The following is an 18,738-nucleotide window of genomic DNA, read 5'->3' on the forward strand; positions in this document are numbered from 1 at the left end:
TTTTTTAAAATTTATTTTTCTATATGATATGAGTTATGTATCCAAATACATTTTTTTCTTGTGGATATCTAGTCTCCCAGGGCCACTTTTGCTTTTGCTTTTACTGTTTTTTTTAATTAATTTTTATTGTAGGTTGTTCAACACATTACATAGTTCTTGATATATCATATTTTACACTTTGATTCAAGTGGGATATGAGCTCCCATTTTTACCCCATATACAGATTGCAGAATCACATCAGTTGCACAACCATTGATTTACATATTGCCATTCTGGTGTCTGTTGTATTCTGCTGCCTTTCCTATCCTCTACTATCCCCCCTCCCCCTCCCCTCCCCTCCCCTCTTCTCTCTCTACCCCCTCTACTGTAATTCATTTCTCCCCCTTATATTTTTCCTCCTTTCCCCTCACTTCCTCTTGTATGTAATTTTGTATACCCCTGAGGGTCTCCTTCCATTTACATGCAATTTCCCTTCTCTCTCCCTTTCCCTCCCACCTCTCATCCCTGTTTAATGTTAATCTTCTCATGCTCTTCGTCCCTACTCTGTTCTTAGTTACTCTCCTTATATCAAAGAAGACATTTGGCATTTGTTTTTAAGGGATTGGCTAGCTTCACTTAGCATAATCTGCTCTAATGCCATCCATTTCCCTCCAAATTCTATGATTTTGTCATTTCTTAATGTAGAGTAATACTCCATTGTGTATAAATGCCACATTTTTTTTATCCATTCGTCTATTGAAGGGCATCTAGGTTGGTTCCACAGTCTTGCTATTGTGAATTGTGCTGCTATGAACATGGATGTAGCAGTGTCCCTATAGTGTACTCTTTTTTGGTCTTTAGGGAATAGACTGAGTAGGGGAATAGCTGGATCAAATGGTGGTTCCATTCCGAGCTTTCCAAGAAATCTCCATACTGCTTTCCAAATTGGCTGCACCAATTTGCAGTCCCACCAGCAATATACAAGAGTACCCTTTTCCCCACATCCTTGCCAGCACTTGTTGTTTGACTTCCTAATGGCTGCCAATCTTACTGGAGTGAGATGGTATCTTAGGGTGGTTTTGATTTGCATTTCTCTGACTGCTAGAGATGGTGAGCATTTTTTCATATACTTGTTGATTGATTGTATGTCCTCCTCTGAGAAATTTCTGTTCAGGTCCTTGGCCCATTTGTTGATTGGGTTATTTGTTATCTCATTGTCTAATTTTTTTTAGTTCTTTGTATATTTTGGCTATTAGGGCTCTGTCTGAAGTGTGAGGAGTAAAGATTTGTTCCCAGGATGTAGGCTCCCTATTTACCTCTCTTTTTGTTTCTCTTGCTGAGAAAAAACTTTTTAGTTTGAGTAAGTCCCATTTGTTGATTCTAGTTATTAACTGTTGTGCTATGGGTGTCCTATTGAGGAATTTGGAGCCTGACCCCACAGTATGTAGATCATAGCCAACTTTTTCTTCTATCAGACGCCATGTCTCTGATTTGATATCAAGTTCCTTGATCCACTTTGAGTTAACTCAAATTAAATATTCAAATGTTGAATATTCAAATGTTGAATATTTGAGATATGGCCATCAAAACTGTGACCATGGAAGCAATAAAAGAAACCAAGGGAAAAACTCCCACTATTGTGAGTCCAAGAGCACATTTAGATCTTGCTAGCTGGGCATGTATTTGTTGTAAGACTTGAAAACCAGCATCAGCCTACCATGGCTCTGAAATATTTCCTGGTAATAAGACAAAAGAGGGCTGATAAAGTATCATCGTTCCTTTTTCTCTATTATTTCTGGTGTTACAATTAGTTGAATTACATTTACTACATGTTACAAGATATCTATCATCTTTCCTTTTGACTTTTACACTTTCAGTAATTAAAGCATAAGGAGATTGAACCAGACCCATAAGTCATCGCAAGAACCCTCCTTCGATTACTTGCTTACAAAGTCTGGGAAAGTGTTGTCAGTAAAATGTAAGTATTCTGAGGCAACAATTAAGCACCAAACATCTTTGTGAATACCACCTTCACTGAAGGTCAGGATGTCTATAAGTACGGACACTCCTTGCAAAACCAGCATGAAATCACCATTTGACCGAGCTATCCATCCCTCTCCTCAGGCTATACCCAGAGGACTTAAATAGAGCATACTACAGGGACTGAGCCACACCAATGTTTATAACAGCACAATTAACAATAGCTGAACCATAGAACCAACCTAGGTGTCCTTCAACAGATAAATGAAACAATAAAATGTGATTACACACACACACTCACACACACACACACACACACACACACACACACACACACTCCCCACCAATTGAATATTACTTAGATTTAAAGATGAATGAAACTATGGCTTTCGGTGGTAAATGGATGGAGTTGAAGAATATCATGCTAAGTGAAGTAAGCCCTTCCACACACACATACACACACACAAACAGAAAATTCAAGTGTTCTCTCTGATAAGTGTATGCTAATTCACAATGGGGGTGAGGAAAATAGTGACTTTAGATTAAGAAGAGAGGAGTGCAGGGAGGGGAGGGCTTATGGAGATAGGAAGAATAGTAGAATGAAACAGACATTACATATAATACATAATATATATGGGTGCTAAACCACTCAACAAGGGAGGAGGAGAGAATAGAAATTCAGTGGATTAGAAACAGTTGAAACAAAGGGAAGAAAAGGGAAATAGGAATACAAATGACAGTAGGATGAATCAGACAGAACTTTTCTGTGTTCATATATAACTACAGCACCAGTGAAGGTTCGCACCATGTACACCTCAAGAATGGAATGCTAACTAAAATGAGATTTACTCCATGTATAATATGTCAAAATTTGTCTACTGTCATGTATACTTAAAAAGAGTAAGAAATGTTAAAAATGATAAGGGAAAATTTGTATACAGAGAAGGATTATGAGTGAAAAACTCTTCAATAAAAGCTAATGTCATTAAGGTTAAATAAAATTATAAAAGACTACCTGGAGCCCATACAAAATAATAAACAATGGTAAATAGAGTTGCTAAGTCAGTCTGTGCAACTATCTATAATCCCAAAATTTTTGATTTGTAACTCTTCAATTTGCTTTAAAAGCAGTACAACAACAATATTTACAAGTTGAGCAGAGAGGAAATATTACATAGCAGTGTTATGAATACTATTAATAGTGCTGTGTGCACTCAAAGAAAGCATTCTCAATTTGCTCCCCCATGCAATAAAAAATCATGAAGTTGAAAGATATGCTAGTTACTGCTTAGATAACACATACATGTTTGTTACATTAAGTATGTGGGCAGCTGCTCAACTTGGCAGGTCAGATCCAATAGATAAGGAGAACATTCTCTTCATGCAAGACAGTGTTTCTTTTAGTATTATTATGAAAGTAAGAGAGAAAGCAAAATAAATAGACACAGGCAACTGTATTGCTAGACTAGGAAAACCCCAACACTGAACTTACGTACTAGAGAGTCCGAAACAGCTTTTTAGGGTCCTGACTGGGAAGTCCTGGGCAGAGCATCCTCTCCACAGGTGAGAGTCTGAAGTCTTGTTCTAACTTGTATTTAAAGTGGGGCTGAAAAAATACAAGTTAGAACAAACAAAGCTTCATCCTAACAGCTTGCATGACCTAGTGATCCCATGAAGAACACTACATCCTCCCAAGAGCAGGTCAGATTCCAGAGTAGGGAGTGATAGCCTTGACATGAATAAATAAATTGAAGTTCCAATGAGTGAGTGGCAAAGCCAAATGCATTGAGAAATCAGCATTCTTTAGCTGTTTCATCAAGGATATGTAGACATCATGTAGGCCCATGGAAAGGGAATATCTTTAGTATTTTTTTTTAGATCTCTGGTACTGAATCTTCCCTCTGGCCTCATAAATAGTTAAAACTCTCATATGTAAAATGAATCCATTTTCTGTGTAAAATAACATGCAATGGAGATAATCATGAAACCTAGAGATTTACCCTTTGGAATAATAAATAGTGTGCATATTATTCTCATAAAATTAATCATTATATTTCAATATTTATTTTCCAAAATGAAGTTAAATGAAATATTTTTAGGTGGTGTTTTGTTGACCCAAAGGGCTCACATATGAAGAGTACATTGTGTTTTTACTTTTTGAAAAGGTCTTGTAGATGAGAGTCTAGAGGTTTATTTCAATCAAAATTGTGTTTCTCTTTCTGTGATGTCATGGGCTCCTGGAGCTGTAAGAACTGAAGAGGGACAGGGTTAGTTTATAGTATCTTATAATTACTGGATTGCAGAGTGGTATCGAAGACCATGACATGTGCTATCTACCATATTATCCAATAAGTATAACAAACATTATATTGTAAGTTATTAAGTTGAACAAGAAAGGTCTAAAAAATCAAAATATGTAATGAAATAAAAAATGTGGGTCATAAATGCTCCTATAGTATGTCTGTTTCTTTTTACCTTCATCATTTTACATTTTTCTAGTTACACTTTTTTACTGGGTATGCAAAACTAAAGAAGTGGTCCCAAATTGTAAAGTTTTTCCTACACTAGAGGTGAGTATAGTCACCTCAGTGATGAACGTCATAGAATTAATGAGGAACTGCATGGTTTCCTCAGTCCAAGAGTCAGGATGGGCCTATGGACCATGTGGATTTCCCAGGTAACATTAAGACTATTTCCCCGCCTTCAGCAACCCTCCTTTTACCTGAATATGCACGTTGGCTCCTAGTCTCTTGGGTCTTTCTCCTCTCCCTGATTGGGAGCTTGTATAACTCTCTGGAGTTGTAGATCCCTTAGGGTGTACTGTTACTCTATAAGGTGAAATGGTAAACTCATGATTCAAACTAGGAATATCTGGGCATTATTTTAGTATCCCTAGGTCCTTCCTATAACTCTCTTAATTTTTCCATAATTACAAACAAGAGAGTATATAATTTACATAAATAATATTCTCCAAATAATACATGATTAAACCTATGAAATAATTAATGGAGACGTTATAGCATTATTTACCCAATAGAATGTTTTACTATTGCATCAATCCATTAGCAAAGTGAATAGTGGGAGATGTGTGACCTAATAACATCATTAAATGCATGACAAGTTTTACATTAAGAAAGTCACACTTTATTTAGTAACAAATTGCATCTGTAATAAAATATAAGTAAAAATGCTCTGTAAAATGGGCATGGTGGACCATGCCGTGACCCTAGGGATGTGAGAAGCTTTGCAAGTTCAAAGTCAGGCTCCATAACTTAGTGAGGCCCTATACAATTAGCAAAACCTATCTCTAAATAAAAAAGAAAAAAAAATCTGAGTATGTGGATTACTGATTAAGTGTCCCTAAGTTTAAGAGGCTCTTAAAAATTTAAATTATAAATTTCATATAAATCTTAAGAAAGTTCTGAAATAGTCAACTATGAGAATTATGTTTACTCCAGTTGTGAAAAATGAGACTTTTTAGTAATTGTTGATTGATACTAAGATTGTATCCTTTTAGGGATGCACAATTCTATACTTGTATTTCCTTATTTTTACAATATCAGCTAAAAATGTTAAGAAAGTTTTCAGTAAATGTCAAAAGCAATTACCCATTTTCTACATTTAAATGATTTTTTTCTCTCCTAGGTCCCAAATAGTTCAAGAGACGGGCTATAGATAAGAAACTTACTACAATCTTTATATTTGTCAAGGTGTTTTTGTAAATATTTTGCTGTTATCTAATGTACAAACTTTGGACAAATGCTACTCCACATTTGCTACAGATATGAGGTCAGATATTTAAAAAAATGTCAGAAATTTGAATATAGTCTTGGAGACATTCTTTGGGTTTCTATATGCTATAAATCCTTCAGTGTTTTTAAAATGTTTGATCAATGGCCAAAAGCTTTGCAAAAATTTTTCTGCACATCCTCTCACTCGTACAAATTCTGAGGTGCTGAGTAGGGTGTGAACAACTAATGGAGACTCTGTCACCTATTTTACATTTATATGATTTCTGTGCTATCATATCTCTGGTTTGAAATAGTGTTGAACTAATGTGAAATAGGGTTGATTCATCCTTAAAGACAGTGATGCAATGTTTTCATTGTAAAACTTCTCTCCAGTATAAAATCTTTAATGTTTAGTAAGATGTGATCTTCAATATTAAAAGCTTTGCCATTCTTCACATTTATAGAACTTCTCTCTAGTATGGGTTCTCTGGTGTCGAGTAAGTGATGATTGTTGATTAAAAGTTTTGCCACATTCTCTACATTTGTAGGGCTTCTCTCCAGTGTGGATTCGCTGGTGCTGAGTAAGTGATGATTTTTGACTGAAACTCTTGCCACACAATGTACATTTGTAGGGCTTCTCTCCAGTGTGGATTCGCTGGTGCTGAGTAAGTGATGATTTTTGACTGAAACTCTTGCCACACAATGTACATTTGTAGGGCTTCTCTCCAGTATGAATCCTGTTGTGGAAATAGAGATGTGAGTTTGTATTAAAACTCTTGTCACACACTTTACATTTGTAGGGCTTCTCTCCAGTATGAATCCTTTTGTGACAATTACGCTATGAGATGCAGTTAAAAGCTTTGCCACACTCTTTACATTTGTAGGGCTTCTCTCCAGTGTGGATTCGCTGGTGCTCAGTAAGTGATGATTTTTGACTAAAACTTTTGCCACACACTTTACATATGTAGGGCTTCTCTCCAGTATGAATCCTGTTGTGGCGATCAAGATTTGAGTTTCTATTAAAACTTATGCCACACACTTTACATTTGTAGGGCTTCTCTCCAGTATGAATCCTCGAGTAATTTTTAAGGCTTGGTTTTTGACTGAAACCTTTGCAAAATTGTGTACATATGTAGGGCATCACTCCAAGGTGTGTCCACTGGTGACAAATAAGATTTGAGCTTTTATTAGAAGTTTTGTCACATTCTTTGCATTTGCATGGCATATCTTCTATTTGAACACTGTGATGTTGAGTGAAGTTGTTGAGTACATTGCATTCTTCACATTGGTAGGTCTTCTCTGCAGAATAAATTTTTTTGTGTTGAGTAAGGGTTAAAAACTTTCTAAGGCTTTCCCACAGTTTTTACATTTACAGATCTCTCCTTTAGTATAAATCCTGATATTTAACAAGTTGTAACTTTTCACTAAAAGTTTTCTCACATTCTTTAAATTTGTAGAATTTATCACTGTCATAGTATCTGCTGTGTTTAAAAAATACATCAAAGCATTTGCTTGCTCAATATCTTCTATACTTATAGGGCTGTATTTCTCTATAAATTCTCTTGTATTAAGAAAGCTCTGCACTGTGGTTAAGAGCCCTTTCACATATCTTCCACTTGCAGGTTTTGTCTTAGCTATAGATATTTAATGAATACTAGTTTTTGATCACTGAAGCAAGACTTTCCTACATTTTTCATCTTGGTAAATTTCCTTTCGAAAAGGACTACAAGTTCTCTATAGTCATAATTGTTATCACCAATGTAAATATACTGATCATTACTCAGGATAGAGACATGGCTTATTGTGTTACTTATAGCATTATCTATTTAGTGCACTTTCTAGAAATCTGTATCAGAACTGTCGTTGAGCAATAGTGGGGAAGTAGAAACTTTTCTAAAATTTTTAATATTTTCCATTTGGGCACAAGGAGAAATTAATATTTTGTTTCAGAAAAATGGACATTTTATAAAGAAACTCCCAAAAGGATCACTTTTAGAAATATCTTCTCTGTGCAAATGTTTGACTGGAATTTTAACTCAGTGCTACTTTTATAATTGGCCAAGTTAAAAACTGATACAAGATTTCAAAAATCTTGACAAGATTTCAAATTTTCCACATTGCCTTTCAGTTAAAAAATGGCTATGGATTTATTCTTAAAATACATATAAAACTCCTGAAAATAATTGGAATACATTGAATTTTTGTTTCAGATATTAATTTACTCTGGGGTTTTTTGTCCATAAAATTTTTATCGTAAATAGGGACTACTGATTGATTTTGTCTATTATAATACAATTTTTGAACTTTACTCTCACCTATATTCTCCCATTGTTTTCTTGGTTGTAAATAGTCAAAGTCACACTTTCCATATCTTCCCTCTCTCTCTTTTATTCCCTGCTCTGGTAAAATTTCGAGGATGATGAGAAGTCATGGCTGTAATAAATAAAAATAACAAACATGTTTACTTACTTTAGTGGGATGAGTATATTTTGCAAATCTAAGAAATTACAGCAAAAAATAACATCAACAGGGTGACTGGATAATTAAATCCAAGTCCATCATTTCTGTACAAATATTTAAATCAAATAAAAATACACACAGAAAATTACTTTGAAAATTTTCCTAATCATCTTTGTTTTCACAGTATCCAAGATGAGTACATTACTATGGAGAGTAATATAGTAGAGAAAAATACATTGTGTTACACAAAGATATTCCTCCTTCAGAATATATTTTCAAAATCTACCAACTTTCTTCTGTTTCATTAAAAAATAAAAATATGAAACATGTAAATATTTGGGGACTGTTCAAAAAGGGGTTCCTGCTTCCCAACAGAAAAAAACATGGCTAAATCAACAGTAAGCAAAGTTATGAATTACTCAAAGGGAATAGTCAATTATCATTTAAAAGAAGTTTACTGAACTAAACCAACACACAAAAGGACAGAATAAAAATTAGTCAAGAATTGTTAATAGTAATAAGCAGAAAATGTATGTTTAAAGACTTTCTTTAGAAAATGTCTGAAAGAGTCAGGGGTGGTTGTACATAGCAACATAGGAGGTTGAGCTAGAAGAGTAAAATATGAAGACCAGACAAATTAAAAAATGCAAAGTGCTAAATCTCCCTTAAGTTCTCTTTCCAGTACTAATATACACATCTCAGAAAATAGGAAAATGAAACATCCAAGCAGCCCAGTTTTCTCCAAGTTGTAAAGACTCAAAGTAGGTTTTAAACCAATTGTTAAAACTCAGAATACTGAGAGCTTCCAAGAGAAAAAGACAGGTCACCTAGAAATGTGTAACTATATAATTGTGAAATCCTTAGTCATATCTTAACAACACAGGAAGGAATTCGAGTCTATCTATATTCAAGGGATAAAAGAATAAAATTATCAACCAAGACATTATATTCACAGCTATTACCTTTCCAAAGAGAAGGAAAATGAAGACTTTAAACATATAAAAATACACACACTATTCATCAACACTGGATCTGTTCTCCAAAACTACCAAAGATAATCCTGCATAATAAAATGTAAGTGCACACCATCATAAGTCATATGAAATTTTAAACATTTCTTGGCAAAAACAATTCTATTTTATTGTAATGATCTGTCATAAGACATGTAATTTTGCAATAGAATTTGAAACAAAAAAGCATAATAAAAATACTGTTAATAGGCATATATACCTGTAACAATAATATAATTTTAAAAGGACACATAAATATATTCAGTTTTTTAATAAAGTGAAGTGAAGTTGATACTCATACTAAGTATGGGCAGGACATTCTTCATTTTTAGAATTTTCTGTTGGAAAATGCAAGATTACAAAATTCTGATAAAAAAACTTGGATATCTGAATTAACTCTAAATGTTGCAACTGTAGGTAGTCTACAGGATACTCTAAATCTAAGAACACACACATACTGAAAGCAAAAAGATATAAGAATGACACATACAAAAGTTATTGAACAAAACCTGGGCTGTCTAAATTATAGTACACAAAACATAGTTTAAGACAGTTATAGGACATAGAAGACGTTCTAAATTTAAAAAAAAAAAAAAAACTTTGAAAAAAGGCAAAAGAGAGAAACTGACCCTTTTCCTAGGTTCTGAATTAAGAGTAAATACATTCGCTACATACTTCATACTTCCCAAACACACAAAGAAAACACTGAGAAGGTTGAATGAAAACAAAGAATCACTGTCATACTAAGAGACATAAAACCCACTTACTGAAAAGGGAAATACAGTGAAGCAAAGTGGTAATTGCAAAGCATAAGACTTTGAAAATATTTTGAAACTTCTATAGACTTATAGAATCCCTGTTCTTAATCACAAGTGAGATATTATGCTGGTTAGATCCATTTTATACATTAAAACAAAGGTTAATAAATACTTAAGTGATAGTTATTTTTAACCAACATGGGATAAATATTTGAAGTCAAAAGTGGTAGGGATTTTCAAAAAATCCCTATATATGTGTCAGTTGATTGAACACTCTTGGGCAAGCTGTTGTTCAAAATTGAAAGATTAAATTTAAAGATGTTTATACTACTTAAACTTAACTAGAGACTCCATGTAATATTCATCAACCTCCAATTGTTAAAAAAAATTTGCAGAGAAATGTATCCTTTAAATTCTATGAATATTCCCCCAATATGAATATGACTATTTCCCTGCTTAAAAAAAATTACTAAAAGTTACAGCATTCAATTGCAAATGCAAACATGGAGTCAGGTAGACGGAGTTCTTAGTGAATGTGGCAGTAAGCCCTCACATCAATAGCAAATTAAAAACATTGCACACCAGTGTTGTTACATTGTTATTCAACAGAGCCATCATGGGGGATGCAAACCAAATATCCCTTGAAAAGAATGATGAGCCATATTGGAATATAGAAACTACAGAACTTTGAAGTCAAATAATTTATTCTAATTATATATTTTACAAAATGTATGTACACTAGGTTAACTGAAATGTCACAGAAAGAATTCTGCAAAATTCTATGAACATTACATCTCTAAACTAAAAAAGCAGCTTTCTGAACAAAAGAGAATAGTTTTATCATGAGGAGACAGAAATGAGCCCTTGTTTCCTAGGCATTTTTTTTTTTGAGATGTAAACTTTGTAGAGATATATTGCATAACAATTTGAATTAATGTTACTGAACTGTATATTTAAAATTTTGGAGACAGTAAGTTTTACTTTGTGGTTTTGATTACAATGAAAATTAAAAGATAAAAAGAATTGCAACATATCTCAAAGGTACATTTAAAGTAATGTGGTCTTTATCCTTTAAATAAGAACAAGCTCATCAATATACAAATGATGAGCATGCATGTAATCTCAGCTACTAGGAAGTCTGAGGCAGGCGAATTGCAATTTCAAGACATCCTCAATAACTTAGTGAGAACCTCTCTCCAAATATGAGTGAAAAGGAGCTTGGGGTGTAGTTCAGCATGAGAGTATCACTGCCATCAATCCCCATTACAATAACACATAGAAAACTTCAATTTCTATGTACATGGGCAAAATGAAAAGCCAATCAAGTTAAAATACAAAAGTCATGGACAAAAGAGGCTTAATATTTATACAAGCAAAAGCACATATAATATGATTGGCAATACAAACAAGAATCATACATATCTTAGTTTGTGAAGCAATTAACTGATATGAGGAAACCCAGTCTATAACATGGAACCTACTGTACACTATTAGAAAAAGAGAAAAAAAAACCAACCAAATTGTAAATATTCACAGTTGTATTATTTTACAAATCCTCTAACTCAAATAAAGCTTACACCATCTCTCAAAACAGCAGTCTTTGTCTAACATAACATTCATTCCATGGCAGATAATTTCACAGAAAATCCATTACACATATCAGAAAGAACACTGATAAGGAAATTTTAGTAAAAAAATGTACAAATAAGATTAGATAAACTGACTTATGATAGTAATGTATTACAATGGGTGAACCTAGAGGTCTCCAGCAATGTGGAAAACTTTCCTGCAAATAATAGAAGAAGGGCTGGAGTTGTAGAGTAGTGTTACACAGTTTGACTATCATGTGTGAGGCCCTAGGTTCAATTCTCAGAACTACATATAAATAAATAGAAAATTCATTAACAACTAAATATATTTTTTAAATTATGGAAGAGCTGTCAGATAATATTAACATTCACAAGGCAAGGAGAGTGTTTTGTTGCTAATTTGAATGTATGGAGACATTACTGGAGGAAAAGCAGGATACTACATAATTTTAAAGCACAAAACACAGGACAGGTTTTTCTATAATAACAAGGGAAAGAATTCAAAGCTTCTCAAAAACATTTTATGCTGGATAATGTCTCAATGAACTTTTTGAATTTAGGCTTCCTCCTCTACCTCAACTATGTCCTCTGCTATATGTTGGCCACAGGATTTGACATCACTGAATTCCTCTAAGTCAACCGTATGTCAAGTGAAAGATATATATCATTCCACCAAAGGAAAACATTAAGTATGAAAGGAAACATCATTAACATTTTCTTGTCAGCACCAAGAACTACCCCATTTTTTTACTGAAAGCATAAATCTGCAACACATTCTTGTGGAGAAGTTCCCAAAAGATATACTTCAAGGGAAGAAAACTAAATAATGCTAATTAGGAATTTTGAAGGAAAGTTGTGCTCCATCACAAAGACTAGGTTGCTGTAGTTCTCCAACATCACTTCTCTATATAAATTCTGCTGAGCAGGATCCAGGCATTCCCATTCCTCCTTAGAGTAATCAATAGACACATCCCCGAATGTCAATGGCTCCTGAAATAAAAATTGTTAGATCAATAGAACATGCACCAAACCATTTTTCAGATATTAATATGAATTAAGAGTTAGTAGAACCGACTGTCATGTAGGAGAGTGACTTTAATTATGTAATAAGATACTTTCCATTATCTAATTCAGAGGAAAATACATAAGTCTAAAAACAGTATATATATATATTCCATATCAGAGTGAAGTGAAGGATATATATACCATAATCCAAGCACTGAATAAAAGCCCAACTCCTAACTTTTCTGCCATCAGTGAATGTGAAATTCGGCCGACATTCCAGATGCAAATCAGACTTGTCAAAAATATTCTCATAAGGTGACTGTGCACAAGGGAGACAAAAAGACTGGTAAAAAAAATGTTTTGAAAACAGTCTTGTTCCTATTCTCTCTGCTTTCTATCCATGAGATAGATTGAGCTCCACAATACAATTAGTTTCAAGTATCATCCATCACACATTCCCAATGTGTAAAATATTCATAAAATAATAATGTTTGGAGACATGTAAAGTGACACTTCCACCTCGTGAGAAGGCAAACTTAAATTATTTCAAGTTCTATAAGGAGTTCAACGAGTGAATCAATTTGGTACAATAGAATGAACAATAGGTTACAGAAGATTTCAAGGAGGAGATTAAAAATTTCTTAGAGGTAAACAAGAACGTAGAAACAACATATCAAAATCTCTTGGATACTATGAAAGCAGTCCTAGGAGAAAACTTCATTGCATGGAGTTCATTTCTTAAAAGAAAAAAAAGTCAATAATTGATCTCATACTTCATCTCAAAACCCTAGAAAAACAAATCAAAAGCAAAAGCAGTAGAAGGCAGAAAATAATTAAAATTAGAACTGAAATTGAATTAAAAGAAACAATTAAACCTTGACAAATTTGGTTCTCTGACCCCTAGCTATGCTAATGAAGAGAAGGAGAGAGAAAATTCAAATTACCAGCATACATGATGAAAAAGGCAATATCCCAAGAGACACCTCAGAAATATAGAGGATATTTAGAAATTATCTTGAAAATGTATACCCCAATAAAAGAGAAGACATTGAAGGCATCAACAAATTTCTTAAGTTATATAATATGCCCAGATTGAATCAGGAAGACATACACAATTTAAACAGACCAATAATAAATGATGAAATACAAGATGCCATCAGAAGCTTATCAACCAAGAAAAATCTAGGACCAGATGAATATACTGCCGAATTAAAGAAGACCTTTAAAGAAGAAATTGAAAAATACCAATATTCTTCAATTTATTTCAGAAAATACAGAAAGCAGCAGCACTTCCAAACTCATTCATTGAGGCCAATATCACTCTGATCCCGAAACCAGGCAGGGACAAATGAAAGAAAGAAAACTTCAGGCCAATATCTCTAATGAACATAGATGCAAAAATTCTGAATGAAATTCTGCCAAATTAAATACAAAAACATATTAAAAAGGTCGTGCACCAAGATCAAGTGGGGTTTTTCCAGGAATACAGGATTGGTTCAACATATAGAAATCAAAAAACTTAATTCATCACATCAATAGACTTAAAAATAAGAATCATATGATTATCTCAAGAGACACAGAAAAACCATTTGACAGAATACATCACCATTTCATATTCAAAAAATTAGAAAAACTTGAGATAACAGGAACATACCTCAACATCATACTGGCTCTCTACATTAAGCCTAAGGCCAACATCATTCTAAAGGGAGAAAAACTAAAGGCATTCCCTCTAAAAACTGGAACAAGACAGGAATGCTGTCTCTCACCATTTCTATTCAACATATTTCTTGAAACACTGGCCAGAGCAATTAGACAGACGAAAGAAATTAAAGAAATAACTTCAGGAAAAGAACTTAAATTAGCACTAGTTGCTGACAATATGATTCTATACCTAGAAGACCCCAAAAGCACCACCAGAAAACTTCTAGAACTAAAAAATGAATTCAGCAAAGCAGCAGGATATAAAATTAACACACATTATAAAAAAGGCATTTCTGTATATCAGTGACAAAGCCTCAAGAAGGAAATAAAAAAAACTACCCCATTTACAGTAACTTCAAAAAAAGAAAACATAAGATACTTGGGAATCAACTTAATGAAAGAGATGAAAGATCTATACAAGGTAACCTACAGAATCCTAAAGAAAGAAATCAAAGAAGACCTTAGAAGATGGAAAGATCTACCTTAATCTTGCATATGCAGAATTATTATTATCAAAACGACCATACAACCAAAAGCACTATACTGATTTAATGCAATTTTGATCAAAATCCCAATGACATTTCTCATAGAAATAGAAAAAGCAATCATAAATTTCATCTGGAAAAATAAGAATCTCAGAATAGCTAAAGCAATTACAAGCAGGAAGAGCAAAGCAGGTGGTATCACTATACCAGAACTTAAACTATACTACAGAGCAATAGTAACAAAAACAGCATGCTACTGGCACTAGAACAAACTGGTAGACCAATGGTATAAAATAGAGGACACATAGACTAACTCACAAAATTACATTTATCTTACATTAGACATAGGTGCCAAGAACATGTATTGGAGAAAAGATAGCCTCTTCAACAAACGGTGCTGCAAAAACTGGAAATTCATTTTCAAAAAAAGGAAATTAAAGCCATCTCTCTCACCATGCACCAAACTCAACTCAAAGTGGATCAAGGACCTAGGATTTAAACCAGAAACTCTGCATCTAATAGAAGAAAAAGTAGGCCATAATCTTCATCACATGGGGCTAGGCTGCCCCAACTTCCTTAATAAGATGCCTATAGCACAAGAATTAAAACTAAGAATCAACAAATGGGATGGATTCAATCTAAAAAGTTTCTTCTCAGAAAAAAAAATCTGAGGTAAACAGAGAGCCTACATCCTGGGAGTAGATTTCTACCCCTCACACATCAGATAGAGAAGTAATATCTAGTATATAAAGAACTCAAAATGCTAAGCACCAAAAACCCTAATAATCAAACCAACAAATTGGCCAAGGACCTGAACAGACACTTCTCACAAAAGGATGTAGAATCAATCAATAAATATTTTAGAAAGTGTTCATCATCTCTTGCAATTAGAGAAATGCAAATCAAAACCACTCTAAGATTTCATCTCACTCCAGTCAGAATGGCAGCTATCAAAAAGACAAACAACAAGTGTTGGCAAGGATGTGGGGGAAAAGGCACACTCATTCACTGGTGGTGGGACTGTAAATTGGTGCAAACAACATGGAAAACTATATAGAGATTCCTTCAAAATCTGGGAATGAAAACACCATTTGACCCAGGTATTCCTCTTCTCGGACTATACTCAAAGGACTTGAAAACAGCATACTACAGGGTCACAGCCATGTCAATGTTTATAGCAGCACAATACAGAATAGCAAACTTTGGAGCCAACCCAGATGCCCTTCAGTGGATGAATGGATAAAAATATGGGGCATATATACACAATGCAATTTTACTCAGCAATAATAAAATCATGGCAATTGCAGGTAAATGGTTGGTGTTGGAGAAATGAAGTTAGGCAAACCCAAAAAATAAATGTTGAATGGTTTCTCTGATATAAGGAGGCTGACTATAGTGGGATAGGGAGGGGAAGCATGGGAGGAATAGATGAATTCTACATAGGGCAGAGGAGTTGGAGGGGAGGGGAAGAGACAGGGGATTAGCAGTGATTGTGGAATGTGATGACATCATTATCCAAAGTTCATGTATGAAGACACAAATTGGTGCCAACATACCTTATATACAACCAGAGATATGAAAAACTGTGATATATATGTCTATTAAGAGTTGTATTGCAGAAAAAAATGAGTACATATATAATGGCATAAATTAGCATGAATATACTTTCTGTACAGAGATACCAAAAATTGTGCTCTATGTGTGTAATAGGAATTGTAATGCATTCCACTGTTGTCATGTATTTAAAAAAATAAATAATTTTTTTAAAAAAGAAAGGTATTGAAACCTATTGGGGAAACTATAAGCCTACATGGCTATATAACTTAAAAACACAGAGCTGGAAGGGAAGATGCATAAAAAACATGAGAAACCAAGAAAGAATGTGCCCCAAACAAAGATGCTACATTATTATTAGAATCCATGGTCAGAATAGCAGGATAAATGGGAGAAGGTACATAATTTTCTGTGAATGAAAGGATGATATGAGAGCAAATACACGCAGCAAAGGATCATTTTGATAAAGAGCTACATAAGCAAATACAGAAAGCAAAAGATTCCTTCAATAAGGAGATAGAGATTTTGAAAAAAAAAAAAAAAACAACAGAGATCCTTGAAATGAAGGAAAGAGTAAACCAAATTAAGAACTCAATAGGAAGTATCCCCAACGGAATAAATCACTTGGAAGACAGAACCTCTGACATTGAAGGCAAAATATATAATCTTGAAAAAATAAAATTGACCCCAGTGAAGATGGTAAGAAACCATGAGCAGAAGATTCAAGAATTGTGAGATAATATGAAAAGACACAATTTAACAACTACTGGGATAGATAAAGGCATACAGGTCTAAACTACAGAAATGGACAATCTATTCAATGAAATAATACCAGAAAAATTTCCAAACATGTAGAGTGAATTGGGAAATCAAATACAAGGATCATATAGGACACCAAATGAACAAGATCACTACAGGGCTACATCAATGCACATAATAATGAAAACACCTAGCATACAGGAGAAGCAGAACATTTCAAAAGCCACAGAAGAAAAGAATCAAATTACATATGGGGAAAACCAATCAGGATCTCTGATTTCTGAACTGAGACCCTGAAATCTACAAGATCCTGCAACAATATAAACCAAGCTCTGAAAGAAATGGATTCCAACCAAGAATCATACCCAGCAAAATTTAATTTTGATAAGCAATTAGATTTTGATTCAGATGTTATTTTATGACAAAATAAAAACCTTCCATCATACACAAAATTAAAAAGAATTTGCAATGAGAAACCTGCACTACAGAACATCCTTGGCAAAATATTCCATGAGGAGGAAATGAACAACAATAAAAAATCAGAAGAGGGTAGTATCACTCTAAAGGAAAAACTTATCAAAGAGAAACTGACTTAGTTAAATACCAAAAATAAACAAAAATAACTGAGAATACAAATATTGTCTCAATAATAACTCTGAAAGTTTAGTTCCAACTCAGCAATCAAAAGACAGGCAGATTGGATTAAAAAAAAGACCAACAATATGCTGCCTCCAAGAGACTCATCTCATAGGAAAAGACACCCACAGACTGAAGGTGACAGGTTGGAAAAAAAATATATCATTCAGGCTAAGGCTGGGGCTCAGTGGTAGAGCATTAGCCTAGCACATGTGAGGCCCTGTATTCGATCCTCAGCACCACATAAAACTAAATAATAAAGGTATTTTGTCCATATACAAAAAATAAACATTAAAAAACCTACCACTCACATGGACTGTGGAGGCAAGCAGGGGTTTCCATTTTTATATCAAATAATGTGGACTTCAAGTGAAAGTTAATCAAAAGGGATAAAGAAGGACACTATATACAGCTTAAAGGAACCATACACCAACAAGACAGAACAATTATAAATATACACACACCCAAAACAATGGAGCATCTATGTTCAAACAGACTCTTCTCAAGTTTAAGGGCCAAGTAGACCACAAGACAATAATTCTGGGTGACTTTAACACACCTCTTTTACCACTGAATACATCTTCCAAACAATATCCAGACAGAAACTATAGAACTGATAATACAATCAACAACTTAGATTTAACTGACATACATAGACTATTTCATCCTTCAACAGGTGAAGACACTTTCTTCTCAGCAGCAAATGGATCATTCTCTAAATTAGACCATATATTATGCCAAAAAGGAACTCTAAGCAAAAACAGAAAAATGAAAGTACTACCCTGCATTCTATCAGATCAAAATGGAATGAAATTACAAATCAATGATAAAACTAGAAGCTACTCCTATACCTGGAGACTAAATAATATGCTAGTGAATGAACAATGGGTTGCAGAAAACATAAAAGAGGAGATTGAAAAATTCTTAGAGGTGAATGAGGACACAGATACAACATATCAAAATCTATGGGACACTATGAAGGCATTACTAAGAGGAAAGTTCATTGCATGGAGTTCATTCCTTAAAAAAAGAAAAAGTTAAATAAATTACCTAAAATTACATCTCAAAGCCCTAGGAAAAACAATTAA

General features: G+C 33.8%; 1 protein-coding gene across 1 annotated transcript in view; it reads right to left on the reverse strand.

Moving 5' to 3' along the window:
* The window catches only part of LOC143386525 (uncharacterized), a 77,299-nt gene that overhangs the window by 46,358 nt on the left and 12,203 nt on the right, over window positions 1–18,738 (reverse strand). The window contains 3 exon segments of the mRNA XM_077108144.1: window positions 6,137–6,849; window positions 12,375–12,497; window positions 14,167–14,214. Of these exon segments, the coding sequence (XP_076964259.1) occupies window positions 6,137–6,849; window positions 12,375–12,497; window positions 14,167–14,214 (884 nt within the window).

The sequence above is a fragment of the Callospermophilus lateralis genome, chromosome 2 (genome assembly GCF_048772815.1).
Source record: "Callospermophilus lateralis isolate mCalLat2 chromosome 2, mCalLat2.hap1, whole genome shotgun sequence".
NCBI classification, from domain to species: domain Eukaryota; kingdom Metazoa; phylum Chordata; class Mammalia; order Rodentia; family Sciuridae; genus Callospermophilus; species Callospermophilus lateralis.